Source organism: Oncorhynchus kisutch, linkage group LG14, assembly GCF_002021735.2.
Source record: "Oncorhynchus kisutch isolate 150728-3 linkage group LG14, Okis_V2, whole genome shotgun sequence".
NCBI classification, from domain to species: Eukaryota; Metazoa; Chordata; class Actinopteri; order Salmoniformes; family Salmonidae; genus Oncorhynchus; species Oncorhynchus kisutch.
In genome coordinates, this window is record NC_034187.2 from 17,059,093 (window position 1) to 17,079,332 (window position 20,240).

The window sequence follows — 20,240 nt, forward strand, 5'->3', positions numbered from 1 at the left end:
CTGGTCCGTCCACAGTGTCTGTTTTAAGTGAGCTGTGCCCCCGACCCGACAGTCTCACCCTGCTTCGCTACGTCTTAGAAAACACTAACATCTAGGATAGAATCAATCTCAAGTGATGACACCAAGCACCCCTGCAACCATTCCAGCATTCCAATCAACCAACCCCAAACGTTCATTTTTTATAATTTTTCTTACATTTATTTCATGACCTGGATTTGATTAACAACACATCTACACAGAAACTACAGACACTGTTTCCTGATGTAGGGGAGTAGCCTGATTCAGTTCAAAAGACAAAGGCTCCCCCTCCCTTTGTTGGACAGACTAAAAAACACTGAACGTTGAGACAAAGCTGCTGGACCGAATGAAATCAAGTAAACTAACAATCAACTTAGTAAACATGCATTTCCAAAACATCTATAAAAATAGATTTATAGTGCGAAATATTTTTTATTTTCATTTCTTTAGAAATCTTTAAAATTGTTTATTGTCCTGAAATACTACCATCATATTTTTGTCCTGTGAGTTGCATGGTCCTTGAAGTCAACAGGTTTGGTGGAAACCAATGAAATACACCCAATGCATACAAGAAGCACAAGGGACTCTGGGAATGTTTCACAACTGAGGCTTTTATGGTTCCAGTCTAGAAGATACATCTAAATGCTACTTTAGCTTTTTGTCGTAATTTTTCATAGGGTAGGTAAATGCAAGCTGGAAACTGTAAACCCAGAATTCCTCAATGGCAAAAAATGGCTCCTTAAACCTTTGAGCTAGTTAAGAGTCTTTTATCTCTGAGAGAAAGAGAGGTCTGTAGACTACACAACAGCAAAGCAACAGCAGAAACAGAAAGAAATACAGACAGAAGGAAGCAGCAAAGGTGACGCTACATTGGAAGGCCACCACACGAAATCCACTAACCTCCACGGGTCCACTAAGACTGCAGAGGAGAAGGAGAGGGTTACACACGTTCCCTGTCCAACCCCAGACTACAGATAAAGCACAGAGAAGACAAAGGACAAAACAGCAACATCAGCTCAGTAACACTGCATATAGTAACACACACTGAAATCGCTATGGAGACTGACAACCAGTGACACTTACACATTGTACACGTTTACGGTTATCACGCTTAGTAATAGATTACTTGATGGACGGCTGTCAAAAGATGAAGTGACAGTTTTTCCATTTTATTACATTTTTTTAAACAGCAATCACAGTGTTCTTAACACCAAACTGTGAGATAACTTTTTTGGCAACAGAGAAAAAATGAGGGAATGTGATTTTTCCAAAAACATATTCCGTTTTGATTGAAACGCATGTCTTTATTACAATCTCCTTGATATGTGATTTCAGGAATCGGACAATGGCTGATGGAAGAACGGATTTGGGAGACTGACGTTGATAGTAGTGAGGTTTAGGATGTAAAAGAAAGAGGAAGGGTAGAGTAGAAAAAACAACTGACAGAAGCCAGTCAATGTTAAACATTCATTTTTCAAGTTAATGATGCAAATTAGCCTCTGTTACACTGAGACTAGAAAGTGATCTAGTTTTCAAAGAATACAAACAAAATCAATCTGCTCCATATAGGTATATTCTATCCTTCAGGCCCAATCTGATTGAGCCCTTGAACTTGACTGAGGGGAGTGGTAATGAACACAAAACTATGTTGATTAGAGGTTTGACTCTCCCCAGCTGTCACTCAATCACTCATCTCTGTGAGAGAGCTGTGGAACAGAAGAACCTACATCAGCCCGCTGAAGGAGGGCAGTAACTTGATGGAACAGTAGCACCATGGATCTGCAGAGGATGAGTGCATTCCAAATGGCATCCTATTCCCTAAGTAGTGCACTAGTTTTGACCAGAGCCCTATGTGCCCTGGTCAAAAGTAATGCAATAAATAGGGAACAGGGTGCCATTTGAGACATAACCAAGGAAATGGAACCAGGGGAATACTTGTATCTCACACCGACCTGTACTTGTTCCAAAGTCCTGGGATTTATAACATTCTATTCACAGGCAAATACCCTGCTAAAATTGCATTTTAATGCTTGATTTGCAAGTTAAATCTGTTCTATAAAAAATAAACAAAATTAATTATAAAATAAACTACTATACCCTTATTATGATCTAACCTTAAAACGTATTTCTTAAGGTTATTTCTATGACAATGTCAAACAGAGTAACATCCTTTTGTCATAGTCAACCTTGATCACATCAAGATATGAAGCAAAACCATCCAAGGGTTTCTTTCCATAGAAATATATCTTCCACCATCACTCTTTAAATACACTAGACATCTTCATAAAGATGCAACATAATCAACTCAAATAAAAAGTAGTTTACCCCAGAGTTCAGTAGGAGACCAACGGTAATATGAATTCTCTGTAGGCAAACATTCATTCTTTACAACAAACAATAGTCAGTTGAGTTTGATCAGAGAAAATCTAATTGATAGTACTGTAAGAGGAGCAAGAAGAAGACGATAGATTGATAGAATGGGAGTCAATAGAGAGAGAGAGAAAAGGATAGAAAGACAAGGAGCCATTCATTTCTAGTACACAAGCTCAATTGCTCAAATTCAAAATGCTAGAATATATTTATTTTCCACTTGAAACACAGTCTTATGCCTCAAAGAGTCTCTGACAGTTGAACACAGTAATATGGTCTTGGTGTTTTGCTCTAATCTTCTTTGCGCTCCAGAGTTTGTGTGGTGTGTATCCCGTTACTGTAGACAGGGAATGGAAGAGTAGAGAACAGTCCCTCTGCCGTGGTGAATACATTTGCTGCTGGCATCTGGGTGAGGCTGGCGCCGGACATGGTACCTCCAAAAGGGCCAGCCATGTTGAGCCGGTGGACATGATGATACAGCATCTCCATGGGTGTCTTGGGGTCGATGCCAAAGCTGGGGCTACCGTTGACATCCACAAAGTTCATAGCGTGGGCCACATTGTTGGGCAGCAGGTTGGCGCCTGCCTGCATGGCCAGAGTGACGTCGGCGGGGGCGTAGCGGATGGTGCCAGTGGTGTAGACCCGTGAGGCAGCAGTGCTGGTCGTGGCGAGGGTGCCGGTGACACGTTGGACCAGTGGAAGCGCCACGTTCCCGGTCTGCAGCCTCTGCAGGGCCTCCAGGTCGCTGGTGTACAGCAGGGAGGAGCCGGACGTGGTGGGGGTGCTCTGACATTGCTGGTTGTCGCGCGGCGAGGCCGAGAGGGGCGGGGACAGGGGGTCGGAGGAGGACCCAGAGCCAGAGGGAGGGGCCAGGCTGGCGGCGCTGGAGGCCGAGGAGGGGGCGCTGCTATAACCGCTGAAGGAGGGGGGTACGCCCTTCCTGGTACCTGCGCCCCCACTGCCCCCCTCTGTTCCTGGGGGGGTGAGCACTGAGTCTGGGATGGAGACCTGCAGACTACCAGGCTGTGGGGAGGGGAAGGTATCGTGGGCTGGGACGGGCTTCGTCATGCTGTAGGGAGACTCGTTCCTGGAGATCTCTCTGTTGGGTGGGTAGTTCCAGATGATGCTGTCATTGTCGAAGTTGATGGGCTCGGACATTTCCGTTTTGATCTTGAGCACAGAGGCACTGGCAGGGGAGGGGGTCGGCAGGAGGGGGACAGCCCCAACAAAGGTGTTAGAGCTGGGGGTGGCAGAGGAGAGGCACATACGTTTAGGACGACTACCGTCCCATTTCTGCTTTTTCCTCCTCTTCTTACGCTTCTGCTGCTTACTGGCAGCGGGGGTGGCGAGAGTGTCGGTGGCGCTGTCACAGGCTTTAAAGCTGTCGTCATCTTCCTCATCGTCATCATCATCTTCCTCTTCTTCAGAGGAGGAAGGCGAGTCGTGCAGCTCCACCCCTCCGTTTCCATCTCCGTAGTGCTCCACCTTGATGTGCAGGTCCTCCAGCCGGCCCAGTCTGCCCTCCTTGGTCTCCACCTCACAGTCGCTGGGCTCCAGATCGTCCTCGCTCTCCTGGCTCTCTGGGTTGGAGGAGCTGTCTCCCTCCTCCTGACGCCTCATCTCCTGCTCTGAGGACGACTGGCCCTGCTGCTGCTTTTTACTGTCTGTTTCCGGGTCCTCTGTGTTCTCAGTCTGGTTCCCCTTCCTGTCCCACTTGGAGTTCTCGTTGTCGTCTGAGAGAAAGGTACCATTTAGTATACAGATTTCAACAGCACTCGAAAAAATCCATGTACACTGTATAAATATCTGTCCAAAATAACCACTACAAATGAAATAATCTTTCATGCCCTTCATTAAGATCTTTTTAATGTTCAGTATTTTGCTATAAAGAGATACAGTATATGGAATATTCCCTTTACCCCTCAATTACAATAATTTACTTATGTACTCCACCACTGTGTTCTACTGCAGTTATAATAACGTCTGTCTATCTGGTGCCTGGTGTGTAGGCTTGGCACCGATCACCCCCTGGATACTGGAGCAGTGGAGCTCTCCAACCGTACTGTCAGAGTGAGGAGGACAACTCTACCCAGCAGCAGCTGGCCTGGGCCACAACCCTCACCATGCCCGTTGGCATAGGGGGCACTGAGGGAGGCCTGGTGCCAATGGCCAATATGCTGGCTCTTTCCTCAGACTGTCACCCAAAATCATCCTCTCCTCTCCCCTCCTGCCCCCTTGGCGGTACTCCATTGAATATGTTTCATTCAAAATTGTCCTCAAACTAATGATGAGGGCTTTTCTCCTCTTTCTCCATGGATGGCCACAGTATAATACAAGGTATGCTTTCTCTTAGGGAGTTTAGGCCAGGTTATACTGTAAAGAGCTTTGTGACAGCTGTTGATGTAAAAAGGGTTTTATCAATACCCTTATAATGATTTATTGATTGATTGATGGTACCGTACCAGAGTTGTCCTTGGACTCGGACTCAGAGTCGGATGTCTCTGAAGACTCTGAGGCTTTCTCTGGAAGGTTGGGTAGCTGGGCGATGTCCATGGGTGTGTCCTTGTACTCTGGATTACTGAAGGAACAGACAATAGAGACAACCAAAAGTCTTTATAATCTGGATTACTGCAGGAACAGACAACACAGAGGTCTTTATAATCTGGATTACTGCAGGAAAATGACAATAGAGACAACCAGAGGTCTTTATAATCTGGATTACTGCAGGAACAGACAACACAGAGGTCTTTATAATCTGGATTACTGCAGGAACAGACAACACATTGGTCTTTATAATCTGGATTAATGCAGGAACAGACAACACAGAGGTATTTATAATCTGGAATACTGCAGGAAAAGACAATAGAGACAACCAGGGGTCTTTACAATCTTGATTAATGCAGGAACAGACAATAGAGACAACCAGAGGTCTTTATAAATCTGGATTAATGCAGGAACAAACAACACATAGGTCTTTATAATCTGGATTAATGCAGGAACAGACAACACATAGGTCTTTATAATCTGGATTAATGCAGGAACAGACAACACAGAGGTATTTATAATCTGGATTAATGCAGGAACAGACAACACATAGGTCTTTATAATCTGGAAAACTGCAGGAACAGACAACACAGAGGTATTAATAATCTGGAAAACTGCAGGAAAAGACAATAGAGACAACCAGAGGAAGAGAAAGTCAGTGAGTGCGTTGAAATACACACAAATAATTAGATATTAAATGGATTATGGCATTTGGCAGATTATGCAATAGTCATGTAAACACTTACTTTAACTCGGCGGCAGGTAGCCTAGTGGTTAGAGCGTTGAACTCAAAACTGTAAAGGTTGCAAGATCGAATCCCCGAGCTGACAAGGTATAAATTCTGTCGTTCTGACCCTGAACAAGGCAGTTAACCCACTGTTCCTAGGCTGTCATTGAAAATAATAATTTGTTCGTAACTGACTTGCCTAGTTAAATAAAGGTAAAATCTTAATCGGCGCATGGTCAAAATTGAATTAAGCATACGCTGATTAAAACACCTGCTTTTCAGAGCAATCTGTTGAATTATTAAGACATGTAAACACCTTAATTGTCATTCCAGCGGTGTATTTGATCTGTACATGTGCTAGCAACAGCAGAGTGAGCCTCCCTCTTTAGCGCGAGTGAAGTTCGGAACAACAATGTTTTCACATACAAACTTTATATGTCTGAACTCAGAAACAAATATGCTTCCTAAAAATAACATGTTCACTGTGGTAGAATGTTTATTTTGCTTGGCAATTTTCTGCATTTATCAGTGCCACTACTATATTCATCTGACTATCCACAATAATCACATTATTGTGTGCATGTAACCATGCTCACTTTCTTTGCCAAAAGAGAATCATTTAGAGCATATCGCTGCCAGGGATTGCAGAGAACACAGAATTTGACATTCTCCTAGTGTTCTGATTGATCCAGCTGTCCCTAAAGCAAAGCTGCTAACTCTTTGGCTCTCACAGCTGCTCTATGGGCCCGCAGAGGTGAGGAGACATTTGGAAGGATATTGAGAAGATATATCTGTTACAGTTGATGAGAGAAGGGTTCCTTCTTGTGCTGGCAGCTAAATTCAATATTTAGCAACTCCTTGGAAAAACAGCTTTTGTGTGTGTATCTGGATCCAAAATTACAATAACATCTCAATCACTTTAGGAGATAATTCTGCAATGATCAATTCAATGGTGCCAATGGCAAAAACGCATTTCATTAACAGTGCCTTAGAGCAAACTAATACTGTCAGATACCGTTGAAGTGGGAAGTTTACATACACCTTAGCCAAATACATTTAAACTCAGTTTTTCACCATTCCTGACATTTAATCGTAGTACGAATTCCATGTCTCAAGTCAGTTTAGTATAACCACTTTATTTTAAGAATGTGAAATGTCCGAATAATAGGAGAGAGAATTATTTATTTCAGCTTTTATTTCTTTCATCACATTCCCTGTGGGTCAGAAGTTTACATACACTCAATTAGTATTTGGTAGGATTGCCTTTAAATTGCTTCACTTGGGTCAAACGTTTCGGATAGCCTTCCACAAGCTTCCCACAATAAGTTGGGTGAATTTTGGCCCATTCCTCCTGACATAGCTCGTGTAACCGAGTCAGGTTTGTAGGCCTCCTTGCTCGCATACTTTTTCAGTTATGCCCACAAATTTTCTACAGGATTGAGGTCAGGGCTTTGTGATGGCCACTCCAATACCTTGACTTTGTTGTCCTTAAGCCATTTTGCCACAACTTTGGAAGTATGCTTGGAGTCATTGTCCATTTGGAAGACCCATTTGCGACCAAGCTTTAACTTCCTGACTGATGTCTTGAGATGTTTCTTCAATATATCCACATAATTTTCCTTCTTCATGAAGCCATCTATTTTGGGAAGTGCACCAGTCCCCCCTGCAGCAAATCACCCCCAAAACATGATGCTGCCACCCCTATGCTTCACGGTTGGGATGGTGTTCTTCGGCTTGCAAGCCTCCCCCTTTTTCCTAGAAACATAACGAGGGTCATTATGGCCAAGAGGTCTATTTTTGTTTCATCAGACCAGAGGACATTTCTCCAAAAAGAAGAATCTTTGTCCCCATGTGCAGTTGCAAACTTTAGTCTGGCTTTGTTATGGTGGTTTTGGAGCAGTGGCTTCTTCCTGGCTGAGGGCTTTTCAGATGATGTCGATATAGGACTCGTTTTACTGTGGATATAGATACTTTTGTACCTGTTTCCTCCAGCATCTTCACAAGGTCCTTTGCTGTTGTTCTGGGATTGATTTGCACTTTTCGCCCCAAAGTGCGTTCATCTCTCGGAGACAGAACGCGTCTCCTTCCTGAGTGGTATGACGACTGCGTGGTCCCATGGTGTACAGATGAATGTGGTACTTTCAGGCATTTGGAAATTGCTCCCAAGGATGAACAAGACTTGTGGAGGTCCACATTTTTTTTCTGAGGTCTTGCTGATTTCTTTTGATTTTCCCATGATGTCAAGCACAGAGGCACTGAGTTTGAAGGTAGGCCTTGAAATACATCCACAGGTACACCTCCACATGACTCAAATGATGTCAATTAGCCTATCAGAATCTTCTAAAGCCATCATTTTCTGGAATTTTCCAAGCTGTTTAAAGGCACAGTCAACTTAGTGTATGTAAACTCCTGACCCACTGGAATTGTGACACAGTGAATTATAAGTGAAATAATTTGTCTGTAAACAATTGTTGGAAAAATGACTTGTGTCATGCACAAAGTAGATGTCCTAACTGACTTGCCAAAACTATAGTTTGTTAACAAGAAATTTGTGGAGTGGTTGAAAAACGAGTTTGTAAACTTCTGACTTCAACTGTATACATTACCTGTCAGAAGTTTCTACACACCTACTCATTCCAGGGTTTTTCTTTATTTATACTATTTTCTACATTGTAGAATAATAGTGAAGACATCAAAACTATGAAATAACACATATGGAATAATGTAGTAATCAAAAAAGTGTTAAACAAATCAAAATATATTTTATATTTGAGATTCTTCAAAGTAGCCACCCTTTGCCTTGATGACAGCTTTGCATTCTCACAACCAGCTTCATGAGGAATGCTTTTACAACAGTCTTAAAGGAGTTCCCACAAATGCTGAGGACTTGTTGGCTGCTTTTCCATCACTCTGCGGTCCAACTCATCCCAAACCATCTCATTTGGGTTGAGGTCGGGTGATTGTGGAGGCCAGGTCATCTGATGCAGCACTCCATTACTCGGTCAAATAGCCCTTAAACCGCCTGGAGGTGTGTTTTAGGTCATTGTCCTGCTGAAAAACAAACAATAGTCCCACTAAGCGCAAACCAGATGGGATGGCGTATCGCTGCAGAATGCTGTGATAGCCATGCCGGTTAAGTGTGCCTCTAAATAAATCAACTCTAAATAAATCATTGATAGTGTCACCAGCAAAGAACACCCACACCATCACACCTCCTCCTCCATGCTTTACAGTGGAAAACCACACATGCAGAGATCATCTGTTCGCCGACTCTGCGTCTCACAAAGACACGGCGGTTAGAAGCAAAAATCTCAAATTTGGACTCATCAGACCAAAGGACAGATTTCCACCTGTCTATAATGTCCATTGCTTGTGTTTCATGGCCCAAGCAAGTCTCTTCTTCTCATTGGTGCCCTTTAGTAGTGGTTTCTTCGCAGCAATTCGACCATGATGGCAGTTTCACACAGTCTCCACTGAACAGTTGATGTTGAGATATTGAGATGTGTCTGTTACTTGAACTCTGTGAAGCATTTATTTGGGCTGCAATTTCTGAGGCTGGTAACTCTACTGAACTTATCCTCTGCAGCAGAGGTAACTCTGGGCTCTGCAGCAGAGGTAACTCTGGGCTCTGCAGCAGAGGTAACTCTGGGCTCTGCAGCAGAGGTAACTCTGGGCCTTCCATTCCTGTGGTGGTCATCATGAGAGCCAGTTTCATCATAGCGCCTGATGTTTTTTGCGACAGCACTTAAAGAAACTTTCAAAGTTCTTTAATTTTTTTGGATTGACTGACCTTCATGTCTTAAAGAAATCATGTCTTAAACTGTAATTTCTCTTTGCTTATTTGAGCTGTTCTTGCCATAATATGAACTTGGTCTTTTACCAAATAGGGCTATCTTCTGTAGACCAACCCTACACCCCTCACAACACAACTGATTGGCTCAAACACATTAAGAAGGTAAGAAATTCCACAAATTAACTTTTAACAAGGCACACCTGTGCATTGAAATATATTCCAGGTGACTACCTCATGAAGCTGGTTGAGAGAATGCCAAGAGTGTGCAAAGCTGTCATCAAGGTAAAGGGTGGCTACTAGATTTGTTTAACACCTCTTTGGTTACTACATGACTCCATTAGTTATTTCATAATGTTGATGTCTTCACTATTATTCTGTAATGTAGAACATAGTAAAAATAAAGAAAAACCCTGGAATGAGTAAGGGTGTCCACACTCTTGACTGGTACTGTATGCCATTATCCTATTCTGACAAAGAAGTTGCTTTAGAATAGGTACTACAACTATGCGTAAACCATTTGATTAAAATTGTATTGACAAGAAGAATGTACACCTGAAATGGTAAAAATAAAAATAGCATATTTAATGAAAATTAATTACCAATCTTGCGTTCGCTTGTGTTTGCTTCCTGGTGTAGCTGACTCTGTGTGTACTTTCCCAAACGGCATCCCATTTCCTATACAGTATAGTGCATTACTTTTGACCAGTACCCTATGGGCCCTGGTCAAAAGTAGTGTACTACACAGGGAAAAGGGTGCCATTTTGGAAGCAGACTGTTTTTGGGCACTGGCTGGCTGTCATGTGTTGGGTGGTTCACAGATGGGGCCCAGCCTTACCTGAGTACGTAGTTGACCCAGATTATGTTCTTTTCATTGCCATTCTTGGCATTGATGGCGATGGTGGCACTGGACTGGATCCAGATGTACCCTCCGTTCTTCTGGATCCAGCGGTAGTACTTGGTCACACACTGGCCCTTGTTTATCACTGGGGTGGAGAGAGGAGAGAGTAGAGAGAAGGGGAGAGGAGGGAGGGGGAGGACAGAGGAGAGAGGAAAGAGGAGGTGAGTGAGCAAAGAGAAGAGAGGAGAAGAGGACAATAGATACAGTAAGAGGGATACAGGGGAGGAAAGAAAGAAAGAAAGGAGAGAGACCATCAGGTGGCATCCAACAGCTGTGTGAGGGGCTGTGCTGCTCTCTGCTCTAGCTACCTTCATTAATCAAGTTCTCTGACTGGCTAAAACAGGAACGGGGATGCTGCACAGGGTACACTATTAAATACCTCAGAGGACAGTGTGTGTGCTGATCTGGAAACCAACGACGAGGGAACAATACATACGTAATATGGAATGAATGAGAGTCAATCGGGACCAGTATACACCAGTTGTAACAATGGTAAAGATATAACTCTGTAGGTGTGTGATTTCAGGATAGAAACAGAACACACAAACAGAACACACAAACAGAACACACAGTGTATGACTAGTTTGTTAGTTAGATAGAGAGATTGAATTTGAATTTATGGGTCTTGATTTCCTGGTTAGGGATAGGCAAGGACTTTAATTATAGGGTAGATGCTTAAAATCAGATTGTTTTCTGATTAAAAAAATAGTGCATCACTATGTCTGTCTGCTTTGAGGCTGGCTGCAGTGAGCCTCTCCCACCACCTGGTGGCACTGTGAGTCTGTATCAGCTACTAACTACACCACACTACATTACATTACATTACACTACACTAAACTACACTCTGCTGGTTGTGTCCTTGTCTTGTCTGCCTTTGCATAAGTGAAGATGCTCTGGCAGTCGCAATACATCAGGATAAATTAACCGCTCAATGATCTCAATCAATATGTATTTGCATGAATCATGACGCTCTAAAACAGAAACAGTCAGAATCTGAACAAGGTAGTAAATGCATATTGTTATTTTAATTGCAGCTACAAATAGCCTCTACCATAAAAATACTTCCACGAGGGGGGATGATTTACAGTTGAAGTCGAAAGTTTACATACACTTAGGTTGGAGTCATTAAAACTCGTTTTTAAAGCACTCCACAAATTTCTTGTTAACAAACTATAGTTTTGGCAAGTCGGTTAGGACATCTACAATGTTTTTTCCCCAACAATTGTTACAGACAGATTAACTTATAATTCACTGTATCGCAATTCCAGTGGGTCAGAAGTTTACATACACTAAGTTGACTGTGCCTTTAAACAGCTTGGAAAATTCCAGAAAATTACGTCATGGCTTTAGAAGCTTCTGATAGGTCAATTTACATAATTTGAGTCAATTGGAGGTGTGCCCACGGATGAATTTCAAGGACTACCTTCAAACTCAGTGCCTCTTTGCTTGACATCATGAGAAAATCAAAAGAAATCAGCCAAGACATTTTTTTTGTAGACGTCCACAAGCAATTTCCAAACACCTTAAGGTTCCACATTCATCTGTACTAACAATAGTACACAAGTATAAACACCATGGGACCACGCAGCCGTCATACCGCTCAGGAAGGAGAAGCGTTCTGTCTCCTAGAGATGAACGTACTTTGGTGCGAAAAGTGAAAATCAATCCCAGAACAACAGCAAAGGACCTTGTGAAGATGCTGGAGGAAACAGGTACAAAAGTATCTATATCCACAGTAAAACGAGTCCTATATCGACATAACTTGAAAGGACGATCAGCAAGGAAGAAACCACTGCTCCAAAACTGTCATAATGCAGACAACGGTTTGCAACTGCACATGAGGACAAAGATTGTACTTTTTGGTCTGTCCCCTGGTCTGATGAAACAAAAATCAAACTGTTTGGCCATAATGACCATTGTTATGTTTGGAGGAAAAAGGGTGAGGCTTGCAAGCCGAAGAACACCATCCCAACCGTGAAGCACAGGGTGGCAGCATCATGTTGTGGGGGTGCTTTGCTGCAGGAGGGACTGGTGCACTTCGCAAAATAGATGGCATCATCAGGCAGGAAAATTATGTGATATATTGAAGCAACATCTCAACATCTCAGTCAGGAAGTTAAAGCTTGGTCGCAAATGGGTCTTCCAAATGGATAATGACCCCAAGCATACTTCCAAAGTTGTGGCAAAATGGCTTAAGGACAACAAAGTCAAGGTATTGGAGTGGCCATCACAAAGCCCTGACCTCAATCCTATAGAACATTTGTGAAAACCTGACTCAGTTACACCAACTGTGTCAGGAGGAATGGTCCAAAATTCACCCAACTTATTGTGGGAAGCTTGTGGAAGGCTATCCGAAACGTTTGACCCAATTGAAACAATTTAAAGGCAATGCTACCAAATACTAATTGAGTGTATGTAAAGTTCTGACCCACTGGGAATGTGATGAAAGAAATAAAAGCTGAAATAAATCATTCTCTCTCCTATTATTCTGACATTTCACATTCTTAAAATAAAGTGGTGATCCTAACTGACCTAAGACATGGAATTCTTACTAGGATTAAATGTCAGGAATTGTGAATTACTAAATTCAAATGTATTTGACTAAGGTGTATGTAAAATTCCGACTTCAACTGTATATAAAAAGAATGCCAGTAATGAAAAAGTATTAGGAACTAATAGCATTGTTTAAGAAACCTTCCCAAGGGTTCTACTAATTGACTTTAGATCACTGACTGCTTTCTTTTCCTATACATATAGAATGAAAAGAAAAGAGAAAATGGAAAGAAATGACTTGTTTACTACTGAGGAGGTCTAGTATACTGTAGTGCAGGGATGGGCAACTGGTGGCCCGTGGGTACATTTCCAAAGACAAAAATACATATGTATTTTTTAAACTAATTTGGGGGTCTCAACTTACTGTTGAGAGTTAGAATACTAGAATACACAAGTTGCAATTTCAAAAAATGTGGTTGTAAACTGTCATTGACAGTCAATCAATTAGCCCATGTCAGCATTAAAAAAATACTTATTGTAAATGAGTAAAATGGCCAACTATCTAAACTTGTAGTAATCATGGTTGAATTACCACTGCAAACATTTCTCTCTAAAAAAAAATGTGTAGAATTGCAGAAGATGTGCTGTAAAACTGCTAAATGTTCTCTCCGCCCCATGGCAAAATGGGTAGAATTACATGAAATTAGTTATAAAATTGTTAAATGATTTATCTGCCCCATGGCAACATGTGTAGATTTGCAGCAAACTTGCTTTAAAACTGCAAAATGCTTTAGAAGCCACATGGCAGAATGTGTAGAATTGCAGGAAATCCACCAACCTTTCAGTTACTGGCCCAACGCTCTAACCTCTAGGCTACCTGCCACCCCACTGCTAAAATGTAAATTATTAACTCCTAGTATAAACCTCGATTTGTTATACTAGGAGTTAACAATGATAGGATATACACAATATACTACATTTGAAAAGGGAAAGATATAAACATTATTTAGATTATTTTCAGATGAATAGTCATTCATGATTATCCAAATATCCAAATATTGGATTCAAACTGAATCTACTATATTTGGGAACTGTAAATGTGATGGTTCTAATATTTTGGGAAATAATTAAGAATTTATATACTCAATCATTATACTGTATCTGCTGTGAGGATATTGAGTCATAATATTGGTTGTCATGACTCATATATTATTTTAGGATGTATTTATTACCATAATTATTTCAGGTAAAAAAATAAACATTTCCAAATCCTAACTATAATCTTGGTAAATAACTTGACAAATCAAGTATACACGGCAAACTCAAAATTCCACCGTCATATTCTAATCTCAGGCCGTCCTTGCAAATAAGAATTTGTTCTTAACTGACTTGCCTAGTTAAATAAAGGTTACACATTCTACAGTATAGCAAGTGAACTGTATATCTATGAAGGCACCAAACCTGGACCTCCGTATCTCTCTGCCTTTGAACATCAGAGCTCTCTCATCAGTATTAGCGTCATTACATTTACATGTTCTTATCCAGAGCAATTTAGAGGAGAAATTATTGTTAAGTGCACATCGACAGATTTTTCACCTAGTCGGCTCTGTGAGTCAAACCAGAGACCTTTTGTTTACTGGCCCAACACACGCAACCGTTAGCCTACCTGCATACCCAATACACTCCACCCCTGGCTTACCTGGCACAATGTGTTTGCAGGTGAGTATTATTATTTATTTTTTACCTTGTCCACTTACAGTGCCGTTTTACGGTGCCGGAGTCGTCCAGGCATTAAAAGGAATACGGGCCCTTTAATCTGTCTCTTTCTCCTGCAGCCCCAGGCATGCCTGTAGGATGGCTCCACTCTCCCCTACTCTCTCTCTCTCGCTGTGAGCCTCTTCTCTCTCGCTCCTCTCCTCTCTTCTCCTCCTGTTCTTCAGTTTGTTTTAATCACTTGGATCCTTTCCATAACGCTGACTACCTTTCAGATACCCTTTACCTCAAGTGGCCCTGGCTTGCGACAAGGGGTGTCACCCACAGGAGGCTGCTGACGGGAGGACAGCTCATAATAATGGCTGGAATTGATTAAGTGGAATGGTATCAAACACATGGAAACCACTTGTTTGATGTGTTTGATAGCATTCCATTGATTCCGTTCCAGCTATTACTGTGAGCCATACTCCCCAATTAAGGTGCTACCAAGCTCCTGTGGTGTCACCGTCATATAAAAGTAAGTCATTTACACCGTGAAATTGCTTTATGAAAAGTCTTTGCAGTCCATCAAGGTATCATTGTAAAGGCAAACATTTTATGAATGAGGGAGGAGACAGAAAGGAATGTTCTCTTCTCTACCGGGTTTGACATTTTTGTCTGGCTTCACAAGAACATTCTGCCTGTATTGTGGTGAGCGGTTTTCTTCATGTTTTTCCTGAGGTACACTCTATTGGTGAAGCCCAAAGTTACTGTTTTCCAAAGCTTTGAATTTACAGCAACTTTGCCTGTGTCGTCAACATTCAACATTTCAGCTGTATTTTCCAGTATCTGTAGTGTCCTAACAAGTGAGCTGAGTTGGTTTTTATTAGAGTCAGTCTGAACTAGTCTCAGGAGACAGGTTCTGGTAGTATGCCTGGAGGCAGATGGCTTAAGTCCTCAGAGATGTAAGTTCTTTCAGTGAGCTACAGTATCTCTCTCCATCTCATGAAAACCATCTCTTTTCCCCAGTCTGATATAACAGTCACTCAAAACCATTTGTCCCTACTGTGTATGCTACAGTTCAGTTATCAGATCGTCAGACTAACGCATGTCTTGGCTTAACATGTATCCTTCTGGAATGAATTAAAAATAACTTTTCCAGTCATAGCACATGCGTTGATGAGTGAAGTATGAACCGTAGTGATGTACAAACACACAGTATAGATTTGGTCTATATAGATTTGGTCTATATGAAATGGAGTCTATGTGATCTTTTCACAGTCCTAGGATACGCTATGAATAAAAAGTTGAGCAACTAAATGGCCATATTATAAAGCTTGGACAAAAGCCAATTCATTTAAACACCTTCTCAAGTCTGATGGTTCACTTCTGACCTCGCGTCTAGAGAGTTGGCTAAGTGGAATAATACATTTCCTTCAGATTCAGTGACCTTGTCACCCTGCCTCACCAGCTGATTGCTGCTATTCACACCAAACCTCCACAGTATGTCAGAACATTTTTGGTAACGCTTCCTCTGAATACCCTCTTCATAATGCATTATCAGCACACGTATGATGCCTTATGAGCTATGCCCAATGCATGACTTAGCTAGCTGTAAATATCTGCTCATATACATCTATAACTACATTTGATCAGTTATTTATCATCACAAAGGCCAAATGATCATCACATATGTGGTGATAATGTGACCGATGATGATAATGATGGGTATATGTCATGGGCATTAACCCTTTACACTTGTACCCGTAGACAGGTTGAAAATGACAGATTTGGGCACTGGTAAGCGCCTAAATTGGAACGTAGTGATTGTACAGTAGCATGCTATACATGACGTCAGAGCTCTGGCTCTGCGCTTCACAGTGCTGTATGGGTTCTGACTGACAGCTGTTCTGAACTTGAGCACCGCGTGGGACAACAAGTTGCTCCCATCCCTCCCACTAACTGGGCAACTTTTGCAAACGTTTTATTGTCTGAGTGAGGGAAATGCTGTAAATTGAGAGGACTCAATGTATTTTGAAAGATGAGAAGTTGAGGATTATAACAAATACTGATTTGATGTCATACAAGCCAAACACCCGTGAGTCCAAATGTGCACTTCACATTTCCATATCATCAAACTCATGTCATATACAGTGTCAACGTTTATGATCACTATGTGTGATGTACAGTTCCAAGATGACATGACGCCTGGGTTGATCTGAACAGAATTTTTGTTTGTCTATTTTAAAGCTCACGCTCTCATCACTCCTTTCTATGCACACCAAAATGATGATCTGTTTCCCTGAGTTGCCTTGTGAAAAGCCTTACACTGTAAGATCCTATTTTATAACTTAGCAAGTCATGTTGACAATAGAACAAGCTTCAAGTGAAGCCCACCTGACCCAGATTGCAATTTAAAACGGCAGTTTTTTGAATTGCGTAAACAACAGCAGTAATTGTGTGATGGCAGGGATGCACAGTTGTGTTCCAAACAAAACAACTACAAGTGTGCTTGTAGGAGAGCTCAAAAAAGCATCTTTCAGTTGAAGACTCTTCTTTGAGTCATAAAAGTGCATTGAAACTTTAGAGAGATGTGTGACCACTTGGAGACACCAGTTAGTCCGCTCTCAAAAAACCCTTGTCCTTTTTTGTCTGATGTTGCACCTCCCCCACATTTTCCAGGAATATTCTTATCATGCTACTGAATGTATCCACAGTATTTTCAGATTTCGTTATCAACAAATGTGGCGAAAAGTACAGGAAATGTAAAATGTACATAACATCAACAGTCTAATGTTTGGATTTAGTCTTGTGTCAGGTGAACTGTTATGTCCTCAACTTTGGTCTAATAATTTTCCCACAATCTCCAAATTGTTCTCTTTCAACTGCTCTTTCAGTTGCTACCATTCTTATGCATTTCATATTTCTTCTGTAAGAAATATTTCAATGTAGTCCTATTCATATAGGCCAATTCCCACAAGTGTAAATGTGTAGATGAAACTATCAACTGAACTAGCTAGGAATATAGCAGTCTTTATTTAGTGAAGGGGAATTAACAGACCTTAGTTATCCCAATCTGAATTGCTCATCGAATAATTCCCATGTCTTTGTTCTCTAACTGTAAATACTGTATAGTAGCCTGGTTGCCAGTCTCTGTTCAACTACTACATTCCAGACCTTGTAATCTGTGTCATTTGTTTAGCATGACAGAGAGTGGAAAGGAGTGGCATGACAGCTAGAGAGACAGGTACACAGGCTAACTGTTTAGTATACCCAGATGAAATCAACATCAAATCCACGAACAGACACTAAAAGGACAAACACTAGAAATTAGCGCACACTTTTAAGTACAATGCTGCAATACATCTGAATCTTGTTCATTCAGGGTGTCAAAGTTTTAATTGTATCTTTCCATAAATACATAAATACATGAACTAACTATTTAGCAGCACTGAACACTCAACCAATTTCCTGGCTCATGCACTGACTGTAAGTTGACTAAAGCCTGGGTGGAGCGTATTAGATAGGAGACAGCCAGGGGTAGCTGGAGGTATGCAACGGTGCCACTGTTTGCTGCTACTGCCTAGCCTGCCACCTCAATCTGCCTGCCGCCTCAATCTGCCTGCTGCCTCAATTTGCCTGCCACCTCAATCCGCCTGCCGCCTCAATCTGCCTGCCTTAGCATCAAACGGCCTGCTTTACCCTCAATCTGCCTGCCGCCTCAATCTGCCTACCGCCTCAATCTGCCTTCTGCCTCAATTTGCCTGCATTAGCCTCTCTTATCAATGTGATCCATGGGCAGCCCTCGCTCTCTACTTTCCCTCTGCTGGGTTTCAAATCAGCCGCTAATGAACCCAATGTGGTGCATTTTTAAGGCACAGGGACAGTGCAATGCAGCAGTAATTGCGCTCTAATTCAGTTGAACTCACAATATCTAATCAGACGGCTCCAAGTTCCCCGGCCGAGGAGGCAACCCCAAGGACACTCATCCTCCCACCTAATAAAGCAAGGGAATGTACACCCTTTACACTTACAATCCAGCACCCAGCACGAAGAAAGGGCCCAGGGAGCAGCTCAGCCCACAGATCTCCAATAATGGCAGCCTGCCTATCCATGTTGCAAAGCCCAATCAAATGGTGCACTGCTCCCACAATGCCTCCTCAGTGTTTAACCAGCCACAGTAAAGTTTCATTGGCGAAACATATCAAATCATGGCACGTTTTGGAATGAAGAAGTAAAGCGAGCGGAGAGTACTTCCTGCCACAGGCTATAAAACTGCTCTGGTGGAGTAGAGATGCAAAGACACCTTTGCAAAGATGACCGTTACTCTAAAAGTAAACTGAGCTCAATGTTGAACGCAAACAAACAAAGAAGGCATGCAGCCATTTCATTTGAAACATTGGGAGTGAACTTGTGTGGGGGTCTTGGTTTCCATTCTCCCTCCCTGGGGTCTGAAGATCAATGGCATATATTTCTACCCCTGAGTCATGATATTGCAAGGTAAGTAAGTTACAGAGGCAGATCACATGGATCATCTAGATGTGGTCTCTCTACAGGCCTATTACCCTGACTCAGGGTTTAGCTCAATGTGGGCTAACCAGGTCTTGTGGCATGTAGGAGACCCGTGTTCAAACCCTAGAAGGTCACAGAGGCAGATAACGTGGATCATCATCTAGATGTTGTCTCTCTACAGGTCTTTGACACCTATTCTGTACGCTGATAAGATCAGAACAACTTTGTTCCGAACAACAACAGGTCTGCAGTGAAGCACACAATGACCGATGACTTTGGTGTTTGGGTGGAGAGGAGATAGTTGTGATGGATCACTTCCCATAACAAAATTTGTTCTGCAATAATGTGTTCATAATAAGTTGTGTACTGAAATGATGTGGTAACATACTGAAATGATGTGGTAACATACTGAAATGATGTGGTAACATACTGAAATGATGTGGTAACATACTGAAATGATGTGGTAACATACTAAAATGATGTGGTAACATACTGAAATGATGTGGTAACATACTGAAATGATGTGGTAACATACTAAACTGATGTGGTAACATACTGAAATGATGTGGTAACATACTGAAATGATGTGGTAACATACTAAAATGATGTGGTAACATACTGAAATGATGTGGTAACATACTGAAATGATGTGGTAACATACTGAAATGATGTGGTAACATACTGAAATGATGTGGTAACATACTGAAATGATGTGGTAACATACTAAAATGATGTGGTAACATACTGAAATGATGTGGTAACATACTAAAATGATGTGGTAACATACTGAAATGATGTGGTAACATACTGAAATGATGTGTTAACATAATAAAATGATGTGGCAACATACTGAAATTATGTGGTAACATACTAAAATGATGTGGTAACCCTTAAAGTATAGGTATAATACTCACAGTCTAAATGGATGTGCCGGATGCCCTCCACATCCTCTGCGTGAATAAACTGGTAGCACCTCTTCCCTACGATGTCCACTGGCGTCAGGTCCATGTAGTCGCTAATTCTACAACAGGGATTTGAAAAGGATTCAGCGCGTGATGACGGCAAGAGAAGAAGCACCAACAGAAACTGAAAAACATTCAAACGGCTCTTGAAACACAATGTCATTCCAACTTAACCAGGTAGACCATATTCATCCTGATATGTCAGACTAATGCCTTTGACAAAGATACAGT

General features: G+C 41.8%; 1 protein-coding gene across 1 annotated transcript in view; it reads right to left on the minus strand.

Moving 5' to 3' along the window:
• Window positions 1–1,497: 1,497 nt before the first annotated feature.
• The window catches only part of LOC109904582 (neuronal PAS domain-containing protein 3), a 332,747-nt gene continuing 314,004 nt past the window's right edge, over window positions 1,498–20,240 (minus strand). Inside the window, exons 9-12 of the mRNA XM_031787943.1 lie at window positions 19,962–20,068; window positions 10,288–10,435; window positions 4,851–4,966; window positions 1,498–4,121 (exon numbers count right to left, since the gene is read on the minus strand). Of these exons, the coding sequence (XP_031643803.1) occupies window positions 2,680–4,121; window positions 4,851–4,966; window positions 10,288–10,435; window positions 19,962–20,068 (1,813 nt within the window). The 3' untranslated portion in view covers window positions 1,498–2,679. The remainder of the gene's footprint in view (window positions 4,122–4,850; window positions 4,967–10,287; window positions 10,436–19,961; window positions 20,069–20,240) is intronic.